This window comes from Argiope bruennichi, chromosome 9 (genome assembly GCF_947563725.1).
Source record: "Argiope bruennichi chromosome 9, qqArgBrue1.1, whole genome shotgun sequence".
Lineage (NCBI taxonomy): Eukaryota > Metazoa > Arthropoda > Arachnida > Araneae > Araneidae > Argiope > Argiope bruennichi.
This window is the reverse complement of record NC_079159.1, coordinates 34,692,975-34,720,607: the sequence shown is the minus strand read 5'-3', so window position 1 is coordinate 34,720,607 and position 27,633 is coordinate 34,692,975. Positions and strand designations below refer to the sequence as shown.

Below are 27,633 nucleotides of genomic sequence, written 5' to 3'. Positions count from 1 at the left end.
GCACCCCCCTCTTCACACCAGCAGGAGGACGTTTAACGTGCACCAGACCCGCTTACACGATGGTTCTTCGGTGAAATTGGGTCTCAAACGTGAAACTCTCCGGTTCTGAAGCAGGGACCTTACCACCAGGCAACCGCGGCCCTAAATATTAATGAGAAATGTAGACTGAAGAAAATGGCAGGGAAAAATAAAATTTAAAATATTTTAATAAACTTAAAATAGAGATTCAACACAATCAACACAACGCATTTTAAAAAATCCAAAGAAATATTTATTTTCAAGTACAAAATTCATTAATTTATTGGCTCATTTTTAAATAAGTGTTACAGCATACATTAGCATTTGAAATGAATATATTTATGAAACACAGGAATTTCCATTATATTGTATATATGAAATTATAAAATTATTCTTAAATTTCTAAAATAGTGTTGGTGAAAATTTAGCTTCAAAAGGTTATGCAGAATCAACTTGCATTATATAACAGATTTGGAATACCATAGAAATAAAAACTCACATGAAATTGAGAAATACTTACATTATAGTCAAATAAGACATTTTTTTAATTCAAAATTATAAATCAATGAAAGCCTGTATAAGCTAGTAAAAGCAAGTCCATATCATTTTTTTTTTTTATGTTACAAGTCATGTGTTAGACCAAAAAAGTTTATGCTCTTCTAAAAGAAGTGCATTTGAGGTTGTTTCATCATCATAAGATTAGGATCACACTGAAAGTTCTTTGTAGTGAAAACACATGAGTAGAGAACAAGGTCCTAGCTGACTTGACTATAGCCCGCTATGGCATAACCCAAGCTGAAAAAGAGGGAGGATAAAAGAAATAAATAAAATACAATTTTAAAAAAAGTACTTTTCGTCTAACTCAATAACCAAAATCTTAGATTCGTCACTTTTCCATCAGTAAGAATTAGCAAAATGTAAGCCAAATATAGTTATCTTCCATCATTAAACGTGTCTATACTTGACATACTTTTCCATGTTTGCTTAAAGATACACTGATAGAAAAGTGAAATGTAACACTAATTTTTGTTTGGCATTAAATGATGCTGGGTTTTTGGAAAAGTACCAAGAAATGTTATGCATAATTGAAGATTTAAGATGAAAATATAAGATACAATGAAGATTATATGATATTTAGGAGAAGTTATAAAATTATCAAATACTGTATAAAAATAAAGAAAAAATTGCAGGTAATATATGAGTTAATACAGAATAATATATGAAAAGTTATCCAATTTTTGGAATAGTTTAGTTCATAAGTCATGAATGTAAATCTTTATTAAAAATAAAGATGAATATGAGTGTGCAATAAAGATGAAGGAATGTGTTTTGAGAGCTGGCACTCTATAAGTCAGGCAGTTTGACTTACACCTGCCAAATTTGGAACGTTTATACCTTGGAGGCTGGAAATGTGCACTACAGAATAATTTTAAAAAAAAATTAGAATTTCACTTAAATGAATACTAAGTTGAATTTTGGTGTTTACCTTTAGTGATTTTCTGAAATATAATCAAACAAAAATAAACTTTAACCTATTTTAAAGTTTAAAAAAAAACTGTCTTTTCCATGATATCAATTATTTCCAACAATATCTAATACTATTGGCCAGAAATTCAAATTGTTTTCATTGTTTCATCAAATATTTAATAATAATTCATCAAATAATTTTTCCCACTGTTGAAAGCTCAAAAAGGAAAAGGTGTACAAAACAAGAAGAGTTGGAGTTATAATATCATTTAAATTAGCAGACAGATGAACCAGACATTTACATTTTTATTAGGGCTATGCTATAATGAGACTGGTCTCCATTATAAAGGTTCGTTTTCACAATGAATAGAACACATACAAGATAATTAAAATAACACAACTCTAATATCTGACAATTTTATAAATCATGGAAATGAAGTTGAATCTAAACAATTTAACTGAGTTTCAAAATAAACATTTTCATTAGCAGGCCTGCTGGTTGCCAAACAGGATTGGAATAAAATAAAATCTTTTTTATAATACACAACTAAATGATGACTCTCCTGTAAATCATGCCACATCCTTCAATCATGGTAAATCATGACATTTCATGAGTAACAATACTATGTTCATTGTAAGAACCAAGCAGGCATATTAAATGATAAATGAAGTAAAGAAGCTGTGGCAATTACTTACTGCTTAATATAATTCTGCTCTTTCTTGAAATAAAAATTGTGTAGAAGAATCAATGGGCACAATGCTAGCAAAATGAATCATAAAATAAATCTGAATAAAAACATTTTTGACCCTGCCCAAACTATTACTGAGCTTGCTTCATCATAAACTAATTGGTTGAACCACACACCTATATTGTTATTGAGTAATCAGATAGTATTATCTGGTAAAACACACACCAATATTTATTTTGAGATAATATATGTCATTTATTAACCAGTTTTGGAATTCGATAAATATTTAAAGACTCAGTAATTTTTTAAAAAAAAAATCTTTTATGCACTTTTCAAAATGTAACATGCTTGTACATAACAGATGACATAACTTTAATCTTGTGCTTCACTTTTTTTTTTTTTTCTCAGTTAATATTAGATTTCTTATTTCAAAAATTGATTTTCCCCAACCAAAGGAATTTTAATAAATACTAAATAAGTTAATTTTACTAAGTGTTACTTATCTAGAATATTAAAAGAAACCAATTGTGAAATAATAGTAGTATACATCTTAGATTTAACTGGCCCATAGAGAAAAGGTTTAGGTTTATTCTCACTAAAAAGCAGTAAATAATATATAAGACATTAGTACTATATATAAGATATTAGTACTATATATAAGATATTAGTACTATATATTAGTATATTCTAAGTTTAAACTATATTATATTATATTATATTATTTATATATATATATATATATATATATATATATATATATATATATATATATATATATATATATATATATATATATATATATATTCCAATAATATGTGATTTACTTTAGAATTTGTTTATATATATACATCATTGTTTTAGAATAAACAAAATAATTTTGAAATATTACAGATTAAATTTATGCAATAACAAAAATGTTTCATTTTAATGAATGCATCCCAACACTTATTAAACCAGATAGACACATTAGTATTTTTGAAAAGGCAGGGGGGGGGGATTGTTGTAAAAGCAGTTATCACATTATCTTTCAGCACTTATTAATAACTGCTGAAGCAAAACTGAGTGGTTTTTAAAAGTATTTAGCTTTATAAAATTTGAAAAACAATTGGAATAGAAAAAAATATACATTTGACATGAACTAAGAAATATTAACCAATTAAAATGCTTCGGAATTAATCTGCATACCTTTCCTTTCTTCCCTTTCACTTTATATTTTCATCATCATCATATATATATATATATAAAGTGTAATACTAAGTTTCATTTCATTAAAACATTTTTTATCTTTATTCTCATTTTCACTGAAGTTTTAATCTGTCTCCCCCCCTTTCTTTTTTTAAACATGCTCAAATGTGCAATATTTTCCAGAGGTATAAATATTAAATTAATATCAGGAACTCTTTTTATAATTTTCTAATTACTGAATACCAATATCTCCAATAGTAGTATATATATTTTAATTCCTCAAATTGTAAATTTGGTGTTATATTACAGTTGCAGTTATCTTTTATTTATTTTGGTAATATTTTAATTAAATTCAAGTAATGGAATTGTCACTATTTATTTAACCATTATCTCGATTAGATATCACTGTTTCATGTTTCAACAGGCAATAAAATAACTGATATTTAAAATTAAAAACTAATCATTTCTAAATAATTCCAAGAATTATGTATTTCTTGTTTCACATTTTCAAGAGTATACACATAACAGAAAGAACAAAATAACCCAGCAAATTGCCAAAGATAAGATTTGAATTATGAAAAATTTTGGAGACTGAGCCATATGATCTGCATTTCAAGTGACAACTGAAATAAATACGAGATTAAATTGAACAGACAGACAGCATGGGGTCCATTGCCCATTCAATTATACTAAGGTTTCATTACTCTTCTTTTACTCTTTTCATTTCACTGCACTGAGACAGGTTCAGCAATCATCTCAGTTTTAAGTTTCAATATTTGCACCAAATCCTCACACTACATCTGTAAATACAGACTTGGTTGTTGATCAATAATGTATTTTAATGCTCTTCTGCTTTCATTTCTTTAAATGCCAGAAGAAAATGAAATGTATCAGCAATATGGGAATTTTTCACAAATTAAAACTAGAAGAACAATAAGCAAATTTGTCCACTAAATCAAGAAAACTAGATCACAAAAGGCTTAAGAATATTCTCACGAAAAAATATCAAACATATCATTTCCTTGCAATATTTGTTAATGACTTATGTCAAATTTTAACAGATGTATAGCCAATCCAAACTTAAGAAAATTTCTGTAGAATCACTGAATTCAAGTTATGGCCCATAACAGTTGGCTGTCAAATTCTAAAAAGCAATTCCTCATTGATCTAGGAATCCTAATTTTGTGTTGATAATAGATATTCTATAATATTAAATCCGGATTTCACAATTACGTTTTAAAAACTAGACCACCTATTTCCCCCTAACACAGAGAAAGGTAGCAGTCATTTATCTCAAACAATCCAAATACAATAAAATTAAATCTCAAGCATTAACAGTAAAATAAATTAGAACAAATAACTCAAAACAATTAAAAGATAATCAAACAGAATAAACTAGATCATTAATAATAAAAGATAAACTAGATCATCAATTAGCCATGTTCCAAAAATTAATAAATCTCAGATAAAAAAAATAAATGCTAGTAACATATAACATTTGACTTCTACAGCTATTGATATTTATTTACATTTAAGTTGATTACATTAATTAAAAAAAATAACATTATAAAAATACAGTGACTAAAGTTCTGGAATATAATTAAAAAAATCAATACAAAACGATTCCCACAATAAATTGTTGAACGCATGTAATTTATGCTAATTTTTAAAATAATTCATTAATTTTTTTTCAAATATGGTGTTCGGGTTTAATACAAAATCCATTATAGCTTTCATATAATCCAATGTAGTTGTCCTATAAGAGAGTGCAAGATATTATAAAACATACACATATGCACACAAAAAATTCTGAATTCCTTTAATATATACTAGAAATAAAAATTACTGTTCTAAGTTAAAATTATTACTATTACAACTATTATATCATTAGAGAGAAGATCTAATATGATAGACATTATGCAATTAATAATTAGGCCTATTTAATTATAAAGTGCCTATGGATGAACTAAAAGTATATACACAGTATATTAGCAATAGTTTTTGAGCAAAAATATGAATGAAAATAGCAATAAAAATAAAACACAATAATTTAAATACAAATAAAAAGAACTTTTTTGTTATATAAATTTTGACTATTAGATATAATTTCTAATAAATTAATTGTTTTCAATAAACTATCTATATTTTTGGTAAATATATAATCAAACACCATCATAGAGTCAAATTAACCTTTCACTGAAAAGATGTGTAATAATATAATATATATATATATATTGTATTGCACAGTAAATTATTTGTTACAATAATTCTAACTTAAATATTAAAAATGAAACAATTCAGAATTTGTTAATTTCCTAATATTATTATTATACGTTTTATTTTCATATTAAGATAAATTTTTCAAAGTAAATCATAATAAATAAAATTACAATCTTATCTACAATAAAATAAATGAGATGTATTTATATTTTTTCCTAAGTTTTGTTTTGCATTTATTTTTGAAGTTGTGAATATTGCCTATTGGATATAAAAATAACTTATTTTATCTTTCATAATCATTAGTAAATTTGGTATGAAAAAGTTTTCAACAAAATAAAAATTTATAATAAAAATCTCATTTAAAATATTCTTTAAATGAGATAATGTTTTATTACCCCCAAACTAGAAATTTTAAAGGCAATAAAACAAAAGCTATTTCTTAAGCTAGAGGAGAAAAAGAAATTAGTTTTGGTAATAATCTAGTTCAATAAGATTAATGATTGCTAAAATTTGCAATTAAATATTTTATGTGGTTTTTAAACGGCTTCCTCATCTAAATATTTTAAAACTTTTAATTTTAATAGGCAGGTAATGCCTACTATTTTTATTTATTTACTGCTCTATTTATTGTGCCAGATATCTTCCTAATTATTGGTCATTTCATATAAAATTTCAATCTGAAATGGAAGTGTTGAAACTTTAATAAACGAATTTTCTTGCTGAAATTAAAAATGCTTATAAAATTTATGTGAATAAAATAAAATCATTCAGGATTGAAGTTTCAGATGAACTATACATTTTTATATATATTTTATGCATCTTAAAATACTATTCAATACAATTTTTTTCTGAATTAACAAAAAATTTAGTGTATTTGCAATAAGAAAGCAATTTTCAAGTAATAAGAACAAAAATATATTTTTATAATCTAATTACATAGCAGCAAAGAACAGCAATCTTTAAAGATTAAAGGTGCCTTTTTTTCTTCTTGTCTATTCATGAAGTTAAACATTAGTTGTAAGTACAGCAAAATTTCAAAAAATATTAGGAAAGTACTCTTAAATTAAAATCTGTTATAGAAAATAATAGTAATTTCACATTTTCACCAGTAACAATGTAAATGAAGGGAGTTTCATGTCAACAACATTGTTGCAAAAAATATTTTTAAAAGTATTTTAAAATAGATTTTATAAAAATTGCTTCATTGAAAAGATAATATTTTGAAATTTAAAATGATATAAAAAATCATTTTTCAGCCATTAATTTTGAAAAATATGGTAAAAAATGCTTAATTTTTAATTAACATTTTTAAAAAAATGCATCAGGGTGTGCATTATCACTTTCCAAAGTATATGCTAGACAAATTTCATAGCTCTTGAGCTAACAGTCAATAGAGAGACAAGACATACCCTTCCATCTTTACTGTTAGTAAAGATGACCAAAAAGATAAAATTGTTTTGAACTGAAATTTACTAAATTATTATGGAAATTAAAACCATATAAACTAACAAAAAGTACTGATAATATGGGCAAAATTTATTTTCTATATGTTATATATGTTAATATTTTTTCAGGAATATAAAAAAATATCTGTCAAATAAAATCGGATTAATATATTACGCTTAAATAATCATGTTAATTTATCTAACATGCATTTATCTTACAAAATACTAGATATATGGCTGTCTATGTTTTATCAATTAATTTACTGACATATATGAATAGCATTGCTTTTCAAGAAACAGCAGAAAAGCCTTAGTTGGTAAGATAAAATTATTATTTTAAGACAATTCTGCAAGAATATATTTAAAAAGTTAGCTTAGTAAATAATAACAATTATGCATTTTATTATAGACTTTATAAGTTCCTTTTAAGATTACCTATTAAATTTTAATCATCATTACTTTGCTGTAATAAGATATTTTGTTACAGAAGTTATTTTAAATATACTTAAAAGTTAAGCAAGATTATTTTTTAAATAATTGTCAAAATTTTTGCATGAAGTATTTTAAGGATTTGTTTCACATTTTTCTCCATCTAGAGTGGAGGATGAAAAAAAAAAAAAAGCATTTTAATCAGAATTTAAGTTATTTTAAAGTTTATTTCAGCAAACTTAAAATCAAAATACACATTATTTATTTTTCAAAGCCTGAAAGAATATGTTAAACAGAAACGGAAATTATTTATTTTGCCCCCATTGTAATTTATATTCAATATTAATTGATTTTGTGAACAATACCAGGCAAATTTATTTATCCAGGAGAAAAGTTTTGAAGAGGAAAATTCTCTTAGCCCACTTCTTTAACATTGTAGTTGATTCCGTGTTACAGAGACGATTATTTAACGGAATAAGATTAGAAGAGAGGAAATAACTATAAATCAGAGTTCAAAAAACAAATATTCTATTTAAATTAATTTTCATATGCTAAAATAATAACTGTTAATATGAATCTGATAGTCCATTTTCTCTAAAGACAACTCATCTCAGCAGAAATGATAGACATGAAAAAGATTTATCTACACATAATAATTCAACTTTTTCCTAATAAGCGATATATATGCTGCAGAATTAAATGTCAGATTTTATTGACAATGTGAAACTAATCTGTGGGAGTTTTAATCACCTTAAATATAATGTTATTTCTTTGCATTACTGTATTACAACCAATGTACGATGAATATATTTATTATTGATGTTATTGGAAGATTACACGGAAGATAAGGTTAATTCTACAAACATTTTAAATGAATCAACAAATGTTATCTGGTGACTTAAAATGAAGGGGAACCTTCCTAATTTCTCAATTTTAAACTCTTATCATAAAAGAGCCAAGTATTAAATTTTGAATTATTTTTTTCAGTTTATCAACTTCAAGATTTTGATCATCTTGGAACCATCTACTGTAAAAATATGGACAGAATATCTGCAATTACGTTAATTAAAAATCATGCACTGAAATTCATTTTGGGAGGATCAGCACTGGCAGTTTTAAAACTTGAAACTTCCCCAAGAAAAGATGCCTCTAGTACAGATTCCAACAGGTAAATATTTACTAAAATTTCCATGAAATGGTTTTGGCAATATAAATCAGTATACCTAGTTATTAAGAATTATTATTTATTTGCTTATTCTTAAGCAAATAACAAAAGAAGTTTTGACATTTCAAAACAAAGTTTAATCAAAATAAGAATTACAGTTTAATCCACTTATGAATCTTGCACTTTAATTACTACATTATATAGTTCATGTTTCAATACACTGCATAAAATTTGATCCATTAGCTCCTAATGTTCAACTCTAGGGACAAACACCAGTTATATCCAGGTTGTAAGACTGGAACCACAGAAACAAGTAGCAGAAATAGAGGACAGGCGACATTATTTCTATGATGTGTGTGTGAGAGCCAGCTATAACAAGTGCCTGAACACTATTGCATGATTTTTTTTTTTTAAATCTTAACACCCCTTGTACATAGATGGCATATGCCATCATTCCACAATTGTTTTACTCAATGAAATAAAAACACTCTAGAAAATGAAACTGACATTTAAGCATTCAACTAATATTTAAACCAGCATACAATATGCACAGCACTGCCCCATTCAATAAAGTTACTCTAGTGGAGCTGACTGCCATAATAAACAAGTAAGAAAACTTTCAAATGAGATTTAATTATAAATGCTTTTTGATTCAAATTTTTATTTACTAAAATATAGATAGAATTAAAACAACAACAACATTATAATCATTATCGGAACAATATGGTTCAAACAAAGGCCAGCGAATTTTTCAAAAAAAAGTTTTGATTAAAGATAAAACAATTTTGAACAGTGTGGGATGATTTAATTCCTCCATACCAGATACAGTCAGATGTTAAACTATCGGTCCTGGACAAATAAATGATTCTGACTTTATAATCAGTCAGACAGTTAAAAAGTTTAATAAAAAATTTTGAAGTAAAATTTTAAAAAATACTGCCATTTACTTAACACATTCGATCCCATAGCATACTCTGCAGATACTTCAAGTCAATATATGCATAAATGTTAATATGATCACTAAATTTATTTTTTATTTATTTATTTTTTGCTAGTAAATCCCTGAAAGAGAAAAATATGAATTTAAAGAATATTCATGAAAATATGGATGAAAATAACCTCCAATATCCAAAAAATGATTCATCAGAAGAGAAAAGCGTGGATGAAATTACAAAATGCCAAATCTCAAAGAGCAATACAACTCGCACTCATCAAAAACCACCTCCATTTGAAAACTTTTCACAATTACCTCCAATCCTGAAATCAAAAGAATTAAAGTTGCAGCAAAAGAAAGGAGATATGAAATGCAAGCACCCTGATAGTGAATATTATTGGACAGAAAATGCACATTTGAATAATTTAAGTAAACAAGGAGGATTGCTTCCCCACCTTAATTTAAAAACAAATTCTCAACAAAACATAAACACAGAAAGCACAGTTTCTACAGATGAATTAAACAAATCAGATTTAGATCAAAGCATGGATCAAGGCGATATCCAACAATCAAATGAACCAATACAAGAAAAACAGCAAAAAGGCGATTTTAGCGAACAGCACATTTCTCAACATGACAAAGATTTTATAGGCGAAACAAATGGAAATAATGGTACAGATGAACATTTACCACAGAGAATTCCCCGAACATTAACTCAGAAGCAAAAGTATGAATCAGAAAAAGTTAGAATAATAAAAATTAACAAGGAACAAAGGGGCGGTAAAAAGCATAACTGGTTTAATTTCACTAAGAAAAAGCAACAAAAATGTACAGAAGAAGAACAAGAAAAGAAGAGTAAAGAAAAAGATTGTAAGATTATGTGAATGATAAGGTTTATTATAGAAATAGTAATTAAATTACATTAAGAAGATAATCACATAATCACAAATTAATGTGCATCAGATGAATGTTTTAGAGTTAATAAATAATCAGAAAGTGATACACAAATGTGAAACATAATTTTAATAAGGTAAAGAAATATGTATACAGAGCAAACTGGAAGAAAGAATATATTTTATGGTTTGAATTCACAGGAACAGAAGAGAAGTGAAATGTGCCTGATACAGTATTTACCACAGTATGACGACCCTATAAGAAACACAGTTTTACTAAACAGAAGGAACAAAATTTAATTTTTAAAATTAACAATTTTTTTTTTACAACTGATGCATGTCAAATATCTACATTACAAATTTTTATTAAAATTCTAACAAGAAAAGAGAATTTCTAAGATTAGTATATAATATTAACTTGTGTTAAATTAGATTTTAAAAAATGTTAAAAAGATGAAATTTATGTTCTGTTGAAATAAAGTATTTTAAGAAATACTGTGTTTGATTTTTTTTTTTTTTAATTCTGCTCTATAAAAAGCTACGAAATGTACAATCCAAATAAATGAGCATACCTTTCAATAGTAATGGTGTTCATGATTTTGACCAAAATTTACTACTCCCTTTGATTCTGAAACCATAAAAAAATAACAAAATTTGCAGCTTGATCAAAATGTTTGAATATGTTGACTACTACTCCATTCATAGGCCAACCCATTATGAAGCACATATGAGAAGCTGCACTTTAATAGCTTCAGAGCCGAATTAATATTTTGGAAAAGGAGATTTTAGTATTTAAAAGCAAGGAACTGAAACAAGAGTGATTTTAGTTTGAGTCAGCTTACATAAAAAACAAAACACACCTAAAAATAATAATCATTTAAAAGCAAAACAATAAATAAGCAACCTTTTTCTTGAAACACTTTGCATACAGACACAATATGAATAAATGATTTTTTTACCCCTTAGTGTTAGGCTTCTTTTTGGATGGTTTATCATTTTGCATAACTTCACGCATCTCTTCAACAGAATCGCTATCTTGAGATTGAGCTTTAAGATTTTTCTTGATATTAGATACCTGAAAAATCAATCTCATATAAACATAAGATATAAAAAAGCATAAATTCTGAAAAGAACTCATGATGACCATGAACCCAAATTTAAACATCACTCAAAAATAGAAACTTGCAGTTAATGATTCCACATTCATTCCATTTGAAATACTGTCTTTGCATCTCTTTCTAATCTAATTTACATAAATGCTTTGTGAAATACACAGTATACATGTACAGTCAATTATTCTCAGTTTAATAGTTTTTTTTTTTTTAATCCCTGTGAGTTAAACTGAACCACAGGAGAAGATTAATAGGTCATCAGCTATGTTTCAACAATAACTTAATTACCTATATTTTCTTACTATTTTTTAAGATGGAACCTTCTGTTTCAAAAATTTTAACTGTTTACAGGACTAAAGTTTAATTTAAAGAAAATTTAAAAGCATTCCACCATTCAATATTGAGCTATAATATAGATAGATAGATAGCTAGATAGATATAATAGATCTTTCTCAACATTTCTTTTACTCTTCTTCATAATTAGTCTTGGAATTTAGATCATGTAATTATTTGATCATGTCATCATTTGGTAATTCTGATCATGATTGACAAATGACAGAATAAGGCATTATTGTTTTAGCATATTAAATACCAACACTAAAGTTTGCCAAGAAGCAGATGTCTGTTTTGAGAAATTTGTCGCATCAGCTTTAAAAATAAATAATATTACTGCAACTTTTCCAAAATCCAGAAATCAAGATCCAGTGCAGTAAATTTCAGTGTCTCTTGAAACCAAATAATATCTCTTTATTCAACATAAACACAGATATGGCAAAACACAGCTGAAGTGTACAAATGAACAGCACCAAACCAGTGGAAAATTACCATAACAGCACAAAGTGCCCAAAGAGACTTCACTCAACTATTCGTGTCTCTTGATAGTGTGCTATTTTTAACTGACTACTTGATTGATTTGAACTTGACTACCGACTCATTACTGACAGATTTCAGCTTTATTTCCTACCTTTTTATAGTTTCAATGGTAAAATAAAAAAGATCCTAGTAAGATGCCATAACTCGCATTGTAATGAACTTATCACCAAAATTCTTATAGATTCTGGAATCTTCGATTTCATGACCAAGTTGTCAAATGATCACCAAGGGCAGAGATAATTTATCTGGCATACATCAGACCTATCTGTAAAACGGTTTTCCTTACCATAACACTAACTACGTTGGAAAACAACATTAAAAATTCATAACTATAAGTATTCTATAACAGCAAAAACTCAATCATATCCACACATACTATTAATAAATTTTTTTCACAAAATAATTTTATATTTTTATAAATGTTCATACCAAAATTGAATTTGATGTATCATTAGCAATTAAAATTTGAATGCATCAAAATGTTAAAAAAATGTAAATCAATTTTTACATATAGTTTATAGGCTGAGGATTATAAATATTCTATAACAATCAATAGCATTTAATTTTAATACTTCATAAAATTACATCGTCTTAACCGGCGAGTTAGTTTTGAGTGTATCTGAAGTTCACATTTTTCTTAATGAGAAATATTTACTCAATTATTAAAAGGCCAAAATATTAATCAGCAAGAGTGTTCTATCCTTGAATTTATCATACATTTCAATATGGCGAGTTTCAAGTTAATCACTTTTGTTTAGTAAGGAGAATCAATTATGCATTTTGAACATTTTCCTGTTAATTGATAAGTACAGAATTTGCAATATTTTGGTTTTCAAGGTATATTATCAAGATCACACATCATATTCCATTTGTTCAGCTTATTGTGTTTTTTAGTTATAGCGTCTCCATATACATAAATAAACAGACTGGCAGACAATTAATAGATTTGTAAAATTTGATACAAATTTAAAATTCTGATGATAACAAATATACCACGATTCATCAAACAAGTTCTAAGCAGTTTTCTGTTATGGTATTCCCACATGAATTAGCATACAGGTTGTCTATAGAATTTGTTGAAAATTTGATAAATATGCAATTATGATATAAATTTTATTTGTAAGTCTCATTTTGTTTTATTTTGCAATACAAAGATAACACAGATGTGAAACAAAAAAGCTGAGCTTTTTAATAATGAATCACACCACTATAAGCATCAAGAAGTAAATAAGTTTGATCAATTGAACAATAAAATAAGCAGATAAAAGGAGAATTACTTAAAAAGTTTTATTAAATTAAAAGCGATGATAAAAATAACAAAAGATTAAATATTGTATTTACGGCAAAACCTTTATAAATCTTTTGGAACCTTTCATTTTAAATTGCTTTAGTGAAAGAAAAAAAAAGTTCTTTTTGCTTCCTTCCATTTGCAAATTTGTTTTATTACTTTTCTTTCTTTGCTGAACTGAGATGAGGCTCTTCTTCCCCCCCCCCTTTCCATTATTGTTTTCTTACCAACAAGGTCTTCCAGGTAGCATTTACTAGGTGATTTTAAATTCTTGACAAGCTACTATCAATAGAATCATGCACCCCCCTTCTCTCCTCAAATATTCAACAACATTTTACTGTCTGAATTGAAGAAATTGCTTCAATATTTTTCCATATACCTATCAGGCATGGTATTAAGTTAAATGTGCTTTCAACTTGAGGTTCATGAAAACAATCATAGCTTTTAGCATTTTACCAAGATTAGTATATTTTTCCAAACAAATAATTCAAACCCTCAAATATTTATGGAAATAAGTTTACCTGAATCATCAACCGGAGATAGCAGTTTACTTGGTGCTAGTGAATTCCCTATTTATAAACCTTTTTATTCAGTATTATAAAAAATGGTAGCTTTTGTAGTCCCATAAATATAACTGCTTACTCTCAAGTAGTTGGGTCAATCAAGCAGATGCAGTTTAGTAAAGGCTAGAGATTTCTTACAAATAATTTTTAATCATATTGTTTGAGATAATTTATTCCCTAGCTCTTGAATCAATCTTTCTCTGCTTATACATATAGCATACTGTAGAAAGATACAGTTTGATAACTCTTACTAAGGAATGTATTACACAAAAGCATCAGAATTTGAATAAGATGTAACATCAAAGTGCAGCATCATAAGATAATAACCAAGAATGAGAAATGACTTTTAACAAAAAAAAAAAAAAAAATCAAATTTAAAATGAAACATATGTCAAAGAGTTATTCTGTAATGTCAACTGACCATTTTATATGATTAAAAAATATTTCTCACTAAGACACAGGGAGAACAAAATTTTTTGCTGGCATTGTCAATATCCAGCAAATGAGGATCTGTTTCTTTCTTAACTTTTGTTTCAATGACACTCTTTGTTTCTCGCATAACTCTGCAAAAGTTGATTAAAATGACTAGATGAATTATTAAAATGATTAATTAAGTGATTATATTAACTTTATTACTTATAAAAAACTTTAGAAATTTTCTTTAAAAATCTTATTTTTATTTACTGTTACAATATTTACAGAAACCAGCTGCTTCATCACAACTCTATTTACAGAAAGAGAAAAATAGCTTGCTAATATTGACAGCATTTTCATTTTATCACTGTCTGCAGCTTCATCTAAATTCAATGAAAATCTTATAGTTTATAATAAAATTTTTCAGTATATTGTAAAAATGTGTTTGCAGCTTCCAATTTCATTTTGAATGATGCAAAATTTCAACCTAAATTTTTATTAAGACATAAATTATTATTTAGAGCCTTTTTATTTTCATCTAAAGACTGGACAAAATTCACCAGAACGGCAGCCACTGAAAATGACGAATAATGTTCTGCAATAACACCTAAAATTTTAGATTCAACATTCTAAATTCTAAGATAAAGAGGGACATTAATTGGCTCAATGTCCCAGAAGTAAGTTTTTTTTGTTGCTGCTGTTGAAGATGATCAGATTGGAAACAAAATTGCTTGGTAACGAATAGCTTGCATCCTTTTTAAATACCTGCACCAAGTGTCTCTTACAAAATCTATTGCATCGTCCACTTTTATCGTAATAAAGTCATTGGAAAGAATGCCAATTGATGTCAATGCTTTTAATCTTTCCCCTGAAGATACATCAGTTTCTTTTCACCAAATTTTAAACTAATTTTTTTCACCTAAATAATCACATGGAGAATAATTTTTTAAAAATTATTTTTATCCATACCCTTTAATTTTGAATCACTGGAAATGATAATAGCCATCCTAATGTAAGGAAATACAGATGAACAAAAATGAAATTGAAAAGAATAACAAAGGAATGTTTATTAGCACACACAGATTTGTCGAAGAACAATAAAATTCAATTATAAAAATAATGAAATTTATGATTGTGCAGTAAAAGTGTCCTGTCTTAGACAGGACACTGCAATTCATGCAATTCTAAATATGTTTTAAAATGAGGCCATTTATTAAAACTTCAAGGTAAAATTTTTTGACAACTACAATACTTTCACTCTGCGTGTTTTTATAAATTATAGCTAATGTTAATCAGATAACAGCTTGGAAAAGAAATTAATATAGAAATAACAGATTAGTAAAGCAAGAAATAAATGTAAATGGGATTAATAATACAAAAAACAAAATAAATACTACAAAAAAAAAAGAAATTACCTCAGTTTCAATTTGTTGCTTAAGCTTAAGGTGATTATCTTTCATGTTATTTGCCTTGATTATTTGATTTTCAATGTTATTCAAAACAGTTTCACAGCTGTCTGACCTAAAAGAATTTAATCATTTTTTTAAGCACATTAATAAAAAGAAAACACCTCACTGCTGAACAAATTTAAATGCTAAGAGAAAAAAGAAAGCATATATTTATAAGAGTAAATATAAAGGAAAAATAAAAATAAAAATTAGACTCTACCATTACTGAAGCGTTTTATCTGAATGTATTTCTGTAAGATTTAATTCACATTTTGACATCTAGCAATATAGTACAATATTATGACAGTTGAATTGGGTAAGCAAAGCTTTGAGATGCTATAGTTGATATATTTAAACAAAAGGCCAGTTTTCAAACATTAATATTTCATATTCAGCGTAATAAAACTACTTTTAAAACACAAGTTTAATACCAACACATTTTATTTAAAAAAAATACAAACATATAAATTCTATGTAATATTAATTTGAGCTTTTATTGATAGTAGTAAATATAAAGGAAAAATAAAAATAAAAATTAGACTCTACCATTACTGAAGCTTTTTATCTGAATGTATTTCTGTAAGATTTAATTCACATTTTGACATCTAGCAATATAGTACACTATTATGACAGTTGAATTGGGTAAGCAAAGCTTTGAGATGCTATAGTTGATATATTTAAACAAAAGGTCAGTTTTCAAACATTAATATTTAATATTCAGCATAATAAAACTAGTTTTAAAACACAAGTTTAATACCAACACATTTTATTTAAAAAAAAAAAATACAAACATATAAATTCTATGTAATGTTAATTTGAGCTTTTATTGATAGTTTATAAATAACCAGAAGCACTGCTGAAATTTATAAAAAAGGATAAGGTGTATAGAATACATTATATGGGGGAAAAGCATAATGTAGAAATGTTTAACTCTCCAAAAGTACAACATTTTATTGATTGAATTCTGATCTAAATATGAATCACAACTTAGGCCATTCTCACAAAAAATATAAGAATTCAGTTTACTCTGAGTTAGCAAGATTCTTTTTCACAAGAAAATGAATTATAATAACTATATCTAACATAAAAAATTAAAATCATTTTAGATGCAATACAGATATACAAACCATTCTTGAAGAACATGTAAAATAATATCAATATCAGCAGGTTTAATATCTCTTCCTAATGTATATTCTACTTCCAACCGGCTATTTCTTTGATCCAGCTTCCCCCGAACTATATCAGCATAAATCACATCAATTATAAGGTCTTCCAACTCACGTAAATTTTTCATATCCAATTCTTTAAGGAGTTTAGAATATGGAATGCACTGAAATAAAATAAATATGATTTAACATCTGAATGATGAAAAGTGATAAATAAGAGTATCAACAATAGGAGTTTTGACATAAATAATAAAAATTATAGTTTAACATAACAAAAACAACTGGTATATCATACTGGAATATGAACAAAATTAAAAAAATACAAGAAAAGGCATCTATAAATAAGACAATGAATTTTTTCTTATATAAAGAAATATTTATCTGTGTGTCTGATGCACAGATAAATATTTCTTTATATTGTTCGTATATTTTTTTATTTTTACTGTGAAATTTACTACACTCACAGCCATGAAATTTGACATACAGGTAGTCATAATGGTAAGTGAAAGTACATAGAATCTGATTTAAAATTTTTAATATAATGATTTGTGTTGTTTTGAATGATTTTTTTCCATGTAACTGTGCACAATATTGTTACACATGACTATAGGTGGGGAAAAATATGAGAAAAATTATTGAAGGGAGCAAACATTTATTGTTCTAAATACATTTGTTTTATTCTGTTGATTTATTTTTCTGAATCATAAGATAGTTTTTTTTTTATTTGTAACTTTTCTTGAGCAATTGTAAGAACTGAAACTGAGATTCTACCAGCTGGCAATATAGTTCCATTTTTTTTTTTTTTTTAGCTAATTATTCAAACATTTCTTTCTAATTAAAAAATCTTGATTGGCGAGTTTTTAATTAAATGTTTCCCAAATGAGTTCAAAGATTTTCTTGGCCTATGTAAAACAAGGCCAAGAATCTGGCTAGGATCCAAATTAGGAATCCAAAAACAACAACAACAAAAAAATCTATTATCATAGGCTAGGTAGATCAATTTATTTGTTGTATAAGATTCAGTTTTGAAGTCACAGGATTCCATCAAACTAATGATGTCAGATTTGGAATGGATAAGGTTCATTGAAATAAAAAAATAAATTTGTTTCAATTCAGGATCCAATATTATGATGAGTCAATCACAATACTATTAACATTATGATTGACTATCAAAAGACAGAAATAAATTGTAAATCTGCATAACAGTAGGATTTCAAATAAATTTTCATTATCAAATATTTTTCAATTTTTAACAGTACATGACATCATTGTTAAAAGAAATGCAAACATATAAAATTAATAGTACATTTCAATATTATTTTCATAATTTCATGTTCTAATAGTTTTGCTTTCTCTGACATGCATTATGCTACAGGTTTGCCTATAATTAATTCAAATCTCAAGAGAAAAATAACTTGCAACATGCATGCGAAACTTTAAAAGTATAGAGGAAAATGTTACCAATGTTTATATTAAGATTTATATCCTAACTAAAAAATTTTTACTTTGTGTGTAGTAATAATATTAATTTGCTTTTAAAATCCACATAAAATAGATTATCCTCTGTGATATACAATGTGAGATATGAATACTTTAAGAAAAAAATCTCCAGATGTTATTATTCCTGTTTTATCAGATCTTTTACAAAAGTGATTATTTCAAAGTGTGGAAAGAGTAAACATAATTTCATTTGCGAGTCAATTTTGATAACATTGCCCCTTCTTCGTTGAAACTTGAATTTTTAATCACAAGGCGATTTCATTTATTTTGTCTTTTTTACAATTGAATGTACATATCAGCAAAATATATTGGAAAATTGGATTGAGAGCAAGACTTATTGCTATTTGAAATTCAAAATATTACAACAGCAATGAAAGAATAGAAAAATGAAAGGAAATAACCAACTGTAATCTAGATTTTGCTGGCATGTAATAGGAAGCATTGTGTGGTTTGATTAACATTTGGTTTTCACAAATCTTAAGAAAATTAAAAACTCTTTCCATACAAGATTTTTGTTCCCTTTTTTTAAATAAACAGCCTGGTTTTAGTTGAATACAGTACTATTAAGCATATATATAATCATGAAGCAATTATAAGAAATAATTGAAAAAAAAATGTAAAATGCCCTACATTACACAATATTCATTATAAAATTTATCACACAAATATTACCTTATTATATATTGAAATACGATTTTGCATTAAAACAATTTTAAAAAATTAATAAAAGCTATAGTACTAGACTGTAATATGCAAAAGTTAAAAAATATTTTTACCTTTTCTTTTGTTGCTAATGAGACAATTGTCAGATGCCTCAACTTATTAATCATCGCAGGTGTTAATTCTGGAAATGATGACTTGTTTTCTACAAAAATAAATAAATAAAAATTTCCCCTCGTTTTATTTAAATTTAGGAATGCAAGAAACGGCTGAATAATAATGATGGAAGTTACACATGGCAAATAAACACAGAATGTGAATTGCATTGAGTAAACTATTATGGGTTTCAGAAGCAATTTTATATTAAATACATTCATTTCATCATATGCAATACTTAATTTACAAAAATTCTTCCCACAGAAATTTTTTTTTAAAAAAGAAAAGAAATATATAATTAATAATAATAAAAAAAATCATACAAAATGGAATAGAAAAAAAAAATGCAGACTTTAGATACAGCTGTCCAATAGTATATATAACTTTCCTAAAAGCAATTCTAAACTGTTGAATATTTACAAAACAAACGAGGTAAAAATTTAACAATCTTAATAGAAACTAACAAATAAATTACAGAATGTTTCAAAGCCAAGTATGGCTACATGCAGAAATGTTGAAGTCATGATAATATTTAAAATACACATGTCCATTATTAAGCAATCTAACTATTTTATTGATATCATATATTAATTATAATTAATTTTGAAAAATGTACTCACCCATATAATTGCTGAAAGTACCAAAAGCAAACAAGTGTAAGAGTTGATAATATGGGGAATATTGAGTTGAGTTATTCAGCTGAAAGAAGAGTATTGTCAATAATAAAATTACTAGTATGAAACATCATAAAATCAATTATAAAGCTGAATATAATAATACCAAGAAACAAATTAATCTACAATGCACTATTATGAGCAAGAGTTACTGAAAATTATTGCATTTCATGATTACAGTAATTTATTTGATGTGTCCTGGGTGAAATGACTTGAAACACATGTTGTCTTTTATGTGATTTTTTGGTAACATGAACAACATAAGGCCCATGATTACGCCATAGTGTAGTAGACCTAGAGAACCACACATAAAACTTCTTGGGTGAGAGAGAGAGCCAAGATCACACTTCCCCTAGTACAAGAGTTAAGTTCACTTCTGTTCGAAAAAAAATATATATACTAACAACAAAGAGACCAGGTGATATTTATATGACTGGCAGCTAGCTCTGCCCAGGAAGATCACGTGGTTAACTGAATTCTTAACAGTTATAAAGACCAAAACTGTACTAATACTGATACAAAAAATTTAATATTATATAGTAAGGAAAAAAAATTATATTATTTAGCATTATATAAACAATAGACATAATGTTATTAATTACAGTTTGGCAAATCAAAATAATTTGAAAAGTAAGTATTTTCTCATATTTTCAATATTTTTTAAATCTTAATTTAGGGCTATATTCCAAATGTTCAGTTAAAGGGAGGTTATGTGTTTGCTATTTAGGAAAAATTGGATTTTAAACTGTGCTGCACACTTCCTCTTGCACAGTAATAAAAAACATAAGATAGACCATACTGTTCCAATAAATAAAACAGCAAATATTTCTAATATTTAATTAACTACAATCCCTCCTCCCTTTCTTTGTACATTTCAGGATTGGTTGCATAATAATAATAATGTTAGTTTTCAATTAATTAAAACATTTTACAGATAATAAAATTTATCTTTACAAGAAAATTATGTCAGATATAACCTTAAATCAACTTTTAATAACATCTATCTTTTTTTAAACTCCCTTAACCACGTCTTCCCTACAATAAAGAGAATTTTAAGATTTTCATTTCAGAAATGTTTAACCAAGATTTTAAAAATTTATAAATTTTAGTTAAAAAATATAAATAAGTCTTGGTCAATAATAGAACTAAATTTTTATACTATTTCACTTAATTACAATGAGCCCACTAGCTAAGTGTAAATTTGATGAGAAATAGCCTTTTTCTATTAGTGTGTGCACAAATTTGTTATATGTAGCAATTTCTGTATTAAAAAATATGCATTTTTTCTTTGATAAGAAAATCTGTTGCTGCCAGGATAATAAAAAATTATATTTCTTATTTAATGTTCCAAAATTCTATGCTACACGAGACAATGGCTAAAGATAGTAAAACATCAATATAGATAATTGTCCAATGTCATCTAGTAGGAATTAAAAATATCCCCACCCTTTTAGTCTGTGTCACTATCAGATACAAAATTCCAGTTCCTGTTTTGGTATCTAGCAACTGAGAATTATTTTTTTTTTTAAATATTTAAATTGACTGATTTTTCGATATATGAATAAAAATTAAATATTCATTATATTCTTCCTTTATGGACTAAATTGAAGATTATAGTTAATATTTTCTTTCTTTTCTTTTTAAAATTTTTTTGTTCAAAATTATATATTTTTTATTAATGGATCACTAATTGTTTTAATCTCATTTTAAAAATTAATTTTGAGTATTCTTTTTTGAGTGGTTGCTTCCAGGTATTATTAAATCACTACTTTGAAAGAAATTTAAGACAATAGTAGTAAAATAATTCAAAATTAACATTAAATTTAATACATTTAATTTTTTGAAATTAGTAACTTAAAGAAATATTGTGTAGAAATGAAATTAATTTCATTGAAATGTCAAAATGTTGAATTTTTTAGATGGTTTAAAATATTTATTCTGGAATAATTACCCTTGAAGTTACTACAGGGGAAGGGGAGGGGGTAAAATATCAGATAATTCATTTATTAATTTTTGCACTTTAAAAATTTGTCAGTAATCTTTATCTTGACTTAAATAATAGTAGTGCAAATTGAAAGTGATCCAGTTGTTAGAAAGATGTAGACTATACATATATACAATGACTTTTATTTATAGTAAAATACATACCTCTTGTATATTTGGCATGTCAAGAAGTTCACCAAACACATAGATTCCTGGAGCAACAAGGACTTGTTTTATCAATTCAACTGCAGCAGCTCCTTTAGCAGATTTGGCTAAAAGCAAATACTGCTCAAGAAGAGCTTGTTGGTTGATAGTTGGAAGATTCTTATCACTCATTTTCTAAAATAGAATTACATTTGAAAATTAATATGCATCATCACATAGATGATAATCACAACACTAATAAATCTTTAAGTATTAAGATAATTAACTTAATGTCAAATGAATCAGTACAAACGACATTTTTACATTTATTGTTATGGAAAATTCATAAAATATTATTAATTAAGGCTTCAAAGTTTTGCAGAACACATTTAGAAAAGGTAAAAAAAAAAAATTAAAAAAAAAAAGCAATCTGAAATAGAAATGAGTGATGAATTTTTTTTCCAATCATTTAAGCTAATGTTATCCATTCTTTCTAAGGAAAATATTAGAATGTTTAGTGTTGGAGGACTAAAGTTTCAAGGCAATTTCATAAAAAATCTGCCATTGTATTTAGGACTAGTAAACTTTAAATCTATAATTCTATGTCATAACAGTACAGATGGAAGCTTCATAAGATAAATATTGTTTTAACTGTAATGCTGTTTATTTTTATAATGGTTAAAAAATTACAATGTTTCGAAATATAGCCCTAGCATGTCTTCAAGAGATATTAATCTTTCCGAATCAACACATGATATAATCCGTTATTTTTTTATTATTTTTTTTATCAACTTCCTTTTAAAGTAATGCTCAATTCTTATCTCAAACTAACCATCAAAATTAGACTATCCTAAGTCAAGATGCCATTATCAATTTAAATAAAACCTTGGTAATAGATTTGAGTTAATCTAAAGTTATAGTTTAAATAATGCTCACAATGCCTTTTCTTTGAATACAATTAAGATCAGAATTAATATCAGGATACCAATCTCAAAATCTTAAATTACGTTTATATAAAGAGAATGACACCAATATCATTGTAGAAAGATACTGATATAGAAAATTTTTATCACTAAAATGAGACTTATAGTAACAAGTCTAGAGATTGCATTTTTACTTTTAGATAACTGAATTTATAACAATAATATTAATCAAAACTTCTATAGGGTGGCCACTCAAATCTAGGAAAACAATTTCCTGTGTTTTCCCTGTATGTATATTTAAGATACAAGGAAACACGAGAATAGCACTCATGTGCTAATTATAATCAAATATGGTTTTAAGGCATTTTAAGATCTTTAAAATGTAGCACAATACTGATATAGAAAATCTTTATCATTGAAATGAGACATATAGTAACAAGTCTAGAGATTGTATTTAATTTTTAGATAACTGAATTTATAACAATAATATTAATCAAAGCTTCTACAGGGTGGTCACTCAAATCTGGTGAAACAATTTCCTGCGTTTTCCCTGTATGTATATTCAAGATACAAGGAAATACGAGAATAGCACTCATGTGCTAATTATAGTCAAACATGGTTTTAAGATCTTTAAAATATAGAACAATACTATATAGAAAATTTTTATCACTGAAATGAGACATATAGTAACAAGTCTAGAGATTGTATTTTTATTTTTAGATAACTGAATTTATAATAATATTAGTCAAAACTTCTACCGGATGGCCACGCAAATCTGGGAAAACAATTCCCTGTACATATATTCAAGATACAAGGAAACACGAGAATAGCACTCATGTGCTAATTATAACCAAATATAGTTTTAAGGCGTAGAAAAAGCAAGAAATGTAAGCAGCAATTTAACATTACTCAGAATAATAGCATATTAAAAGAAGGTTAATATACATATATAAATTTTCTCTTTATCTATTATTCAGAATTTAGCGAGACAAAATGTATAAATTATATACAAATTTTATAAGGGATATATTGTCTGTCATGCTCTTTAATTGCCAATAAACAAAATTAAAGACTTGGATCAAATAAAATACGAAAAAAATCTTATCATGATACAAATCATTTAATGATTACATTACAAAGCAAGATTACATTTTTATTTTTTATTTTTCAGTTTTGCTAATTCAAGTATTTGGGCATCAATTTCTATAGATTTTTAAGCCATCAGTTTCATGCAGTTAATGGACCTAATCTTTAAGAAATAAGCATACGATATTCTTGTATAGCCTAACAATAACTAATAGCAATTTTTAGTTATTTTCTTTCAGTGAACACAGATGAAACTTCTCAAACCCATTCGGCAAATTCAGGATTGATTTTTTTTATCCATCTAATTCATATTAAATAAGGATTTTGACCAACTAATCATTTTAAAAAAAATTCTCTAATCTGAATAAGCTAAAATTCCTCTAATAATAATCAAATAATTCAATAAATCCATATATGGTAGATTAAACACTACCGCGCTGCTTCTGCTGATTGAATGATGCTTATCCCACTATATTCCATTTTTTCATGGAGTTACAAAAGTCTCGCGCATGTTCATTAGTTACAATTAGGGAATCCCATAGAAAAAGAACAAGTGTCATACAAATCAAAACTGGAATGATTTATATGCATAAAAAGAAAGGAAAGAAAAAAGAGGAGAGTTTCTGTATTACACAATTGCAAATGGTATTGTTTTGTTTTTGGAAGCTATACAACAATCTTTTATTCTTGTAATCTTTAGAGAGTGGCATTTTTTAGATAGGAAAAAATAACTAAGAAACTTAAAATTTCCTGTTTTCATGAAAATTTTCAAATTCTCCTGGATTTTCCTAGTTTTTTTTTTTTTTTTTTTTTTCAGATAATTTTTAAATTCTCTGTGTATTTCCTGTTTTCCCAGTGGTATGGCAACCTGTTCTATTAACACAAAATGTTACTTTTAATAGTTAGAAAATATACAAATAAAACACAATAAACGTATAATTGGCAAAACAAAAATTTGGATGTATAAAAATCAGTAATAATTTTTATACATACTAATACTAATTTGACACTTTTAATATTAATTTCATAAGCAATGCATATGAAGTAACACTATGAACATTATACATTGCATCAAATCAAGAAATCAATATGTGTCAAGAAATATTACAAACATACTGTTTGTCATAAAACTAAGGTTTAATATTATTAACGTATATGCATTAATCACTTATTAGATATTTTTATAAGACATTACAGATATCATTTATGAATCAAATTTTCATATATTTAATACAGTCTATTCCTGCTAATATAAATAATACTGTAGGTGATGGGAAAGATCTTTAATCATAAAGTTAGTATCCTAATCCTACCGAGAATAATTAGCAACCTTTGGTCTAGCATGTAAATTTAATATTTAAAGTGGTTGAGAAAAGAAAGATCTAGGTTTAAATGAGCTTAATCCCTTATCCTTTTCTGAACAATAAATTTCAAAAATTACAATAAAAAAAAACAAGTATTGCAATAAATACATCCCCCTAAACACTTGATCTTGTCCCGATTATTATTTTTCCTACAAGGGAGATTTTTGTTAGCACTGACAGTTTTTAGAATATAGTCTAAGTGGATGTTAATTATTATCTACAGAAGTTAAACAATTATTTAAGCTAGAATTAATTTACAGCAGATTTCTCATTTTATAATTTCAATTATTGATTGTGATATAAGGGAAATTATAAAAGCTTCCCAAACAAAATTTGTATATGAACATAAATACTTTCATTTACAGATCTCTTCATTTTATTAAAATTGTACATGGATTTATCATTTCTATTTGTACATGAATAAATAAATTTCTATTTATACATAAATAGATAATATCACTACATTTTATAGCATCACAACTTATCTTCATTTTATATTCCCTCTCATCACTCAGAAATTTTCCCAGGTATTTGCAATATAATGTAATTTTTAACAAAATTTTCATTATTACCTAATCTAACTAACACATTTAAAAATCAGATTGAATATATTTTCAATCAATAAATTTTGACCATGTCATATTTATTCAAATGCTTGAAGAATCAAATACACAATTAGATCCGAAATTAATGAAATTGATCTTGCATCATATTTCTTGTAATCAATCTAAATAAGTGATGTTATTTTGAATCGTTGAATAATCATTTACAATCTATAATACATACAACTCAAATCAGAAATTTCTAATAAAATGGTTAAAACATATACATACATTCGAAAAAATTGAAATTAGATAAAAAAAATTATTTAAAAAAATACTAATTCCAAAAATTTAAAATAAAAAAAAATATTATTGTTTTTTAAAAACAAATTAAGTATATCACAAGGAAATTCTTTGATAGGAAAGATAATAGAGCGAGGAAAGCAAGTATTTCTGTCCAATTTCTTATTATTTCAAGAAAAGTATAAAAAAATTATCAGAAAATTTGAAAAGGTATAATTTGTCAATTTATAGGCTATTATTTTTTTGCTTTTCAGGGATTTGGGATTACAATTGCATTTTAATTGACACTGCGGAATTAAGATAGTTATAATAATTTTTTTAAAGAAATCATATTATATTTTAATTAATTTAATTTTTTATGAATTCGGATACAAGGGAACTCTTATGATTAGTTTAATGAAGTAGTGTGAGTTGGTACATAACACAAATACACAGAATCGCGCCATGAGAAAAATATATAGATAGTAAGTAATAGTATAAATAACAAATGAAATAAAATTTACTAGAATAATATAATACGAAAATGTAAATAAAAGCAATATTAAAATACATTTTAGTAAAGAAAGTGAAACCATGCCAATATGACATAGAGCGGGATTACGGTACCTATAATTCTCTGGTACGTTTTTTACACACAGCGGCACAGTTCAGAACAAAATTGCGATAAAAGTAGCTTTGATTATCACAATTGTGAAAGTTTAATAACTATTTTCGCTCTCTGATTAACACTACAGATGCAAAAATATACCCATTTCTATTCTCTTCTTGTTTACGAATATAAATAAGCTGCAGTTAGACAAAACGGAATTTATTGCCAAATTCTATTTAATAAACTTTTTACTTGTCATCTTTTCTCAATTTGATACAATTTGAATAGCTTTTTATATATTTAACAGATTGAATCTGAATAAAATTTTCTTCAAACTACATTTTAAGCATAATTTTATTATTTGTTTGAATTTAAATTAATTTTGTTTGAATATCCTGAA

At 26.1% G+C, this 27,633-nt stretch overlaps 1 protein-coding gene across 2 annotated transcripts; it reads right to left on the bottom strand.

Annotated features, from left to right (window-relative positions):
* Window positions 1–318: 318 nt before the first annotated feature.
* LOC129984597 (COP9 signalosome complex subunit 7b-like) lies at window positions 319–27,434 on the bottom strand. Of its 2 annotated transcripts, none has more exons than XM_056094523.1 (8): window positions 27,251–27,434; window positions 22,448–22,621; window positions 20,246–20,324; window positions 19,586–19,674; window positions 17,271–17,473; window positions 16,111–16,216; window positions 11,405–11,520; window positions 319–813 (listed from the first exon to the last, which is right to left on the bottom strand). In XM_056094523.1, the coding sequence occupies exons 2-8, from the start codon at window positions 22,616–22,618 to the stop codon at window positions 774–776; spliced, it is 804 nt and encodes a 267-aa protein (XP_055950498.1). In that variant the 5' UTR covers window positions 22,619–22,621; window positions 27,251–27,434; the 3' UTR covers window positions 319–773. The 2 variants fall into 2 exon arrangements, with proteins under 2 accessions (XP_055950498.1, XP_055950499.1); XM_056094524.1 differs by lacking the exon at window positions 319–813 and adding an exon at window positions 10,603–10,701.
* Between the last annotated feature and the right edge of the window lie 199 nt (window positions 27,435–27,633).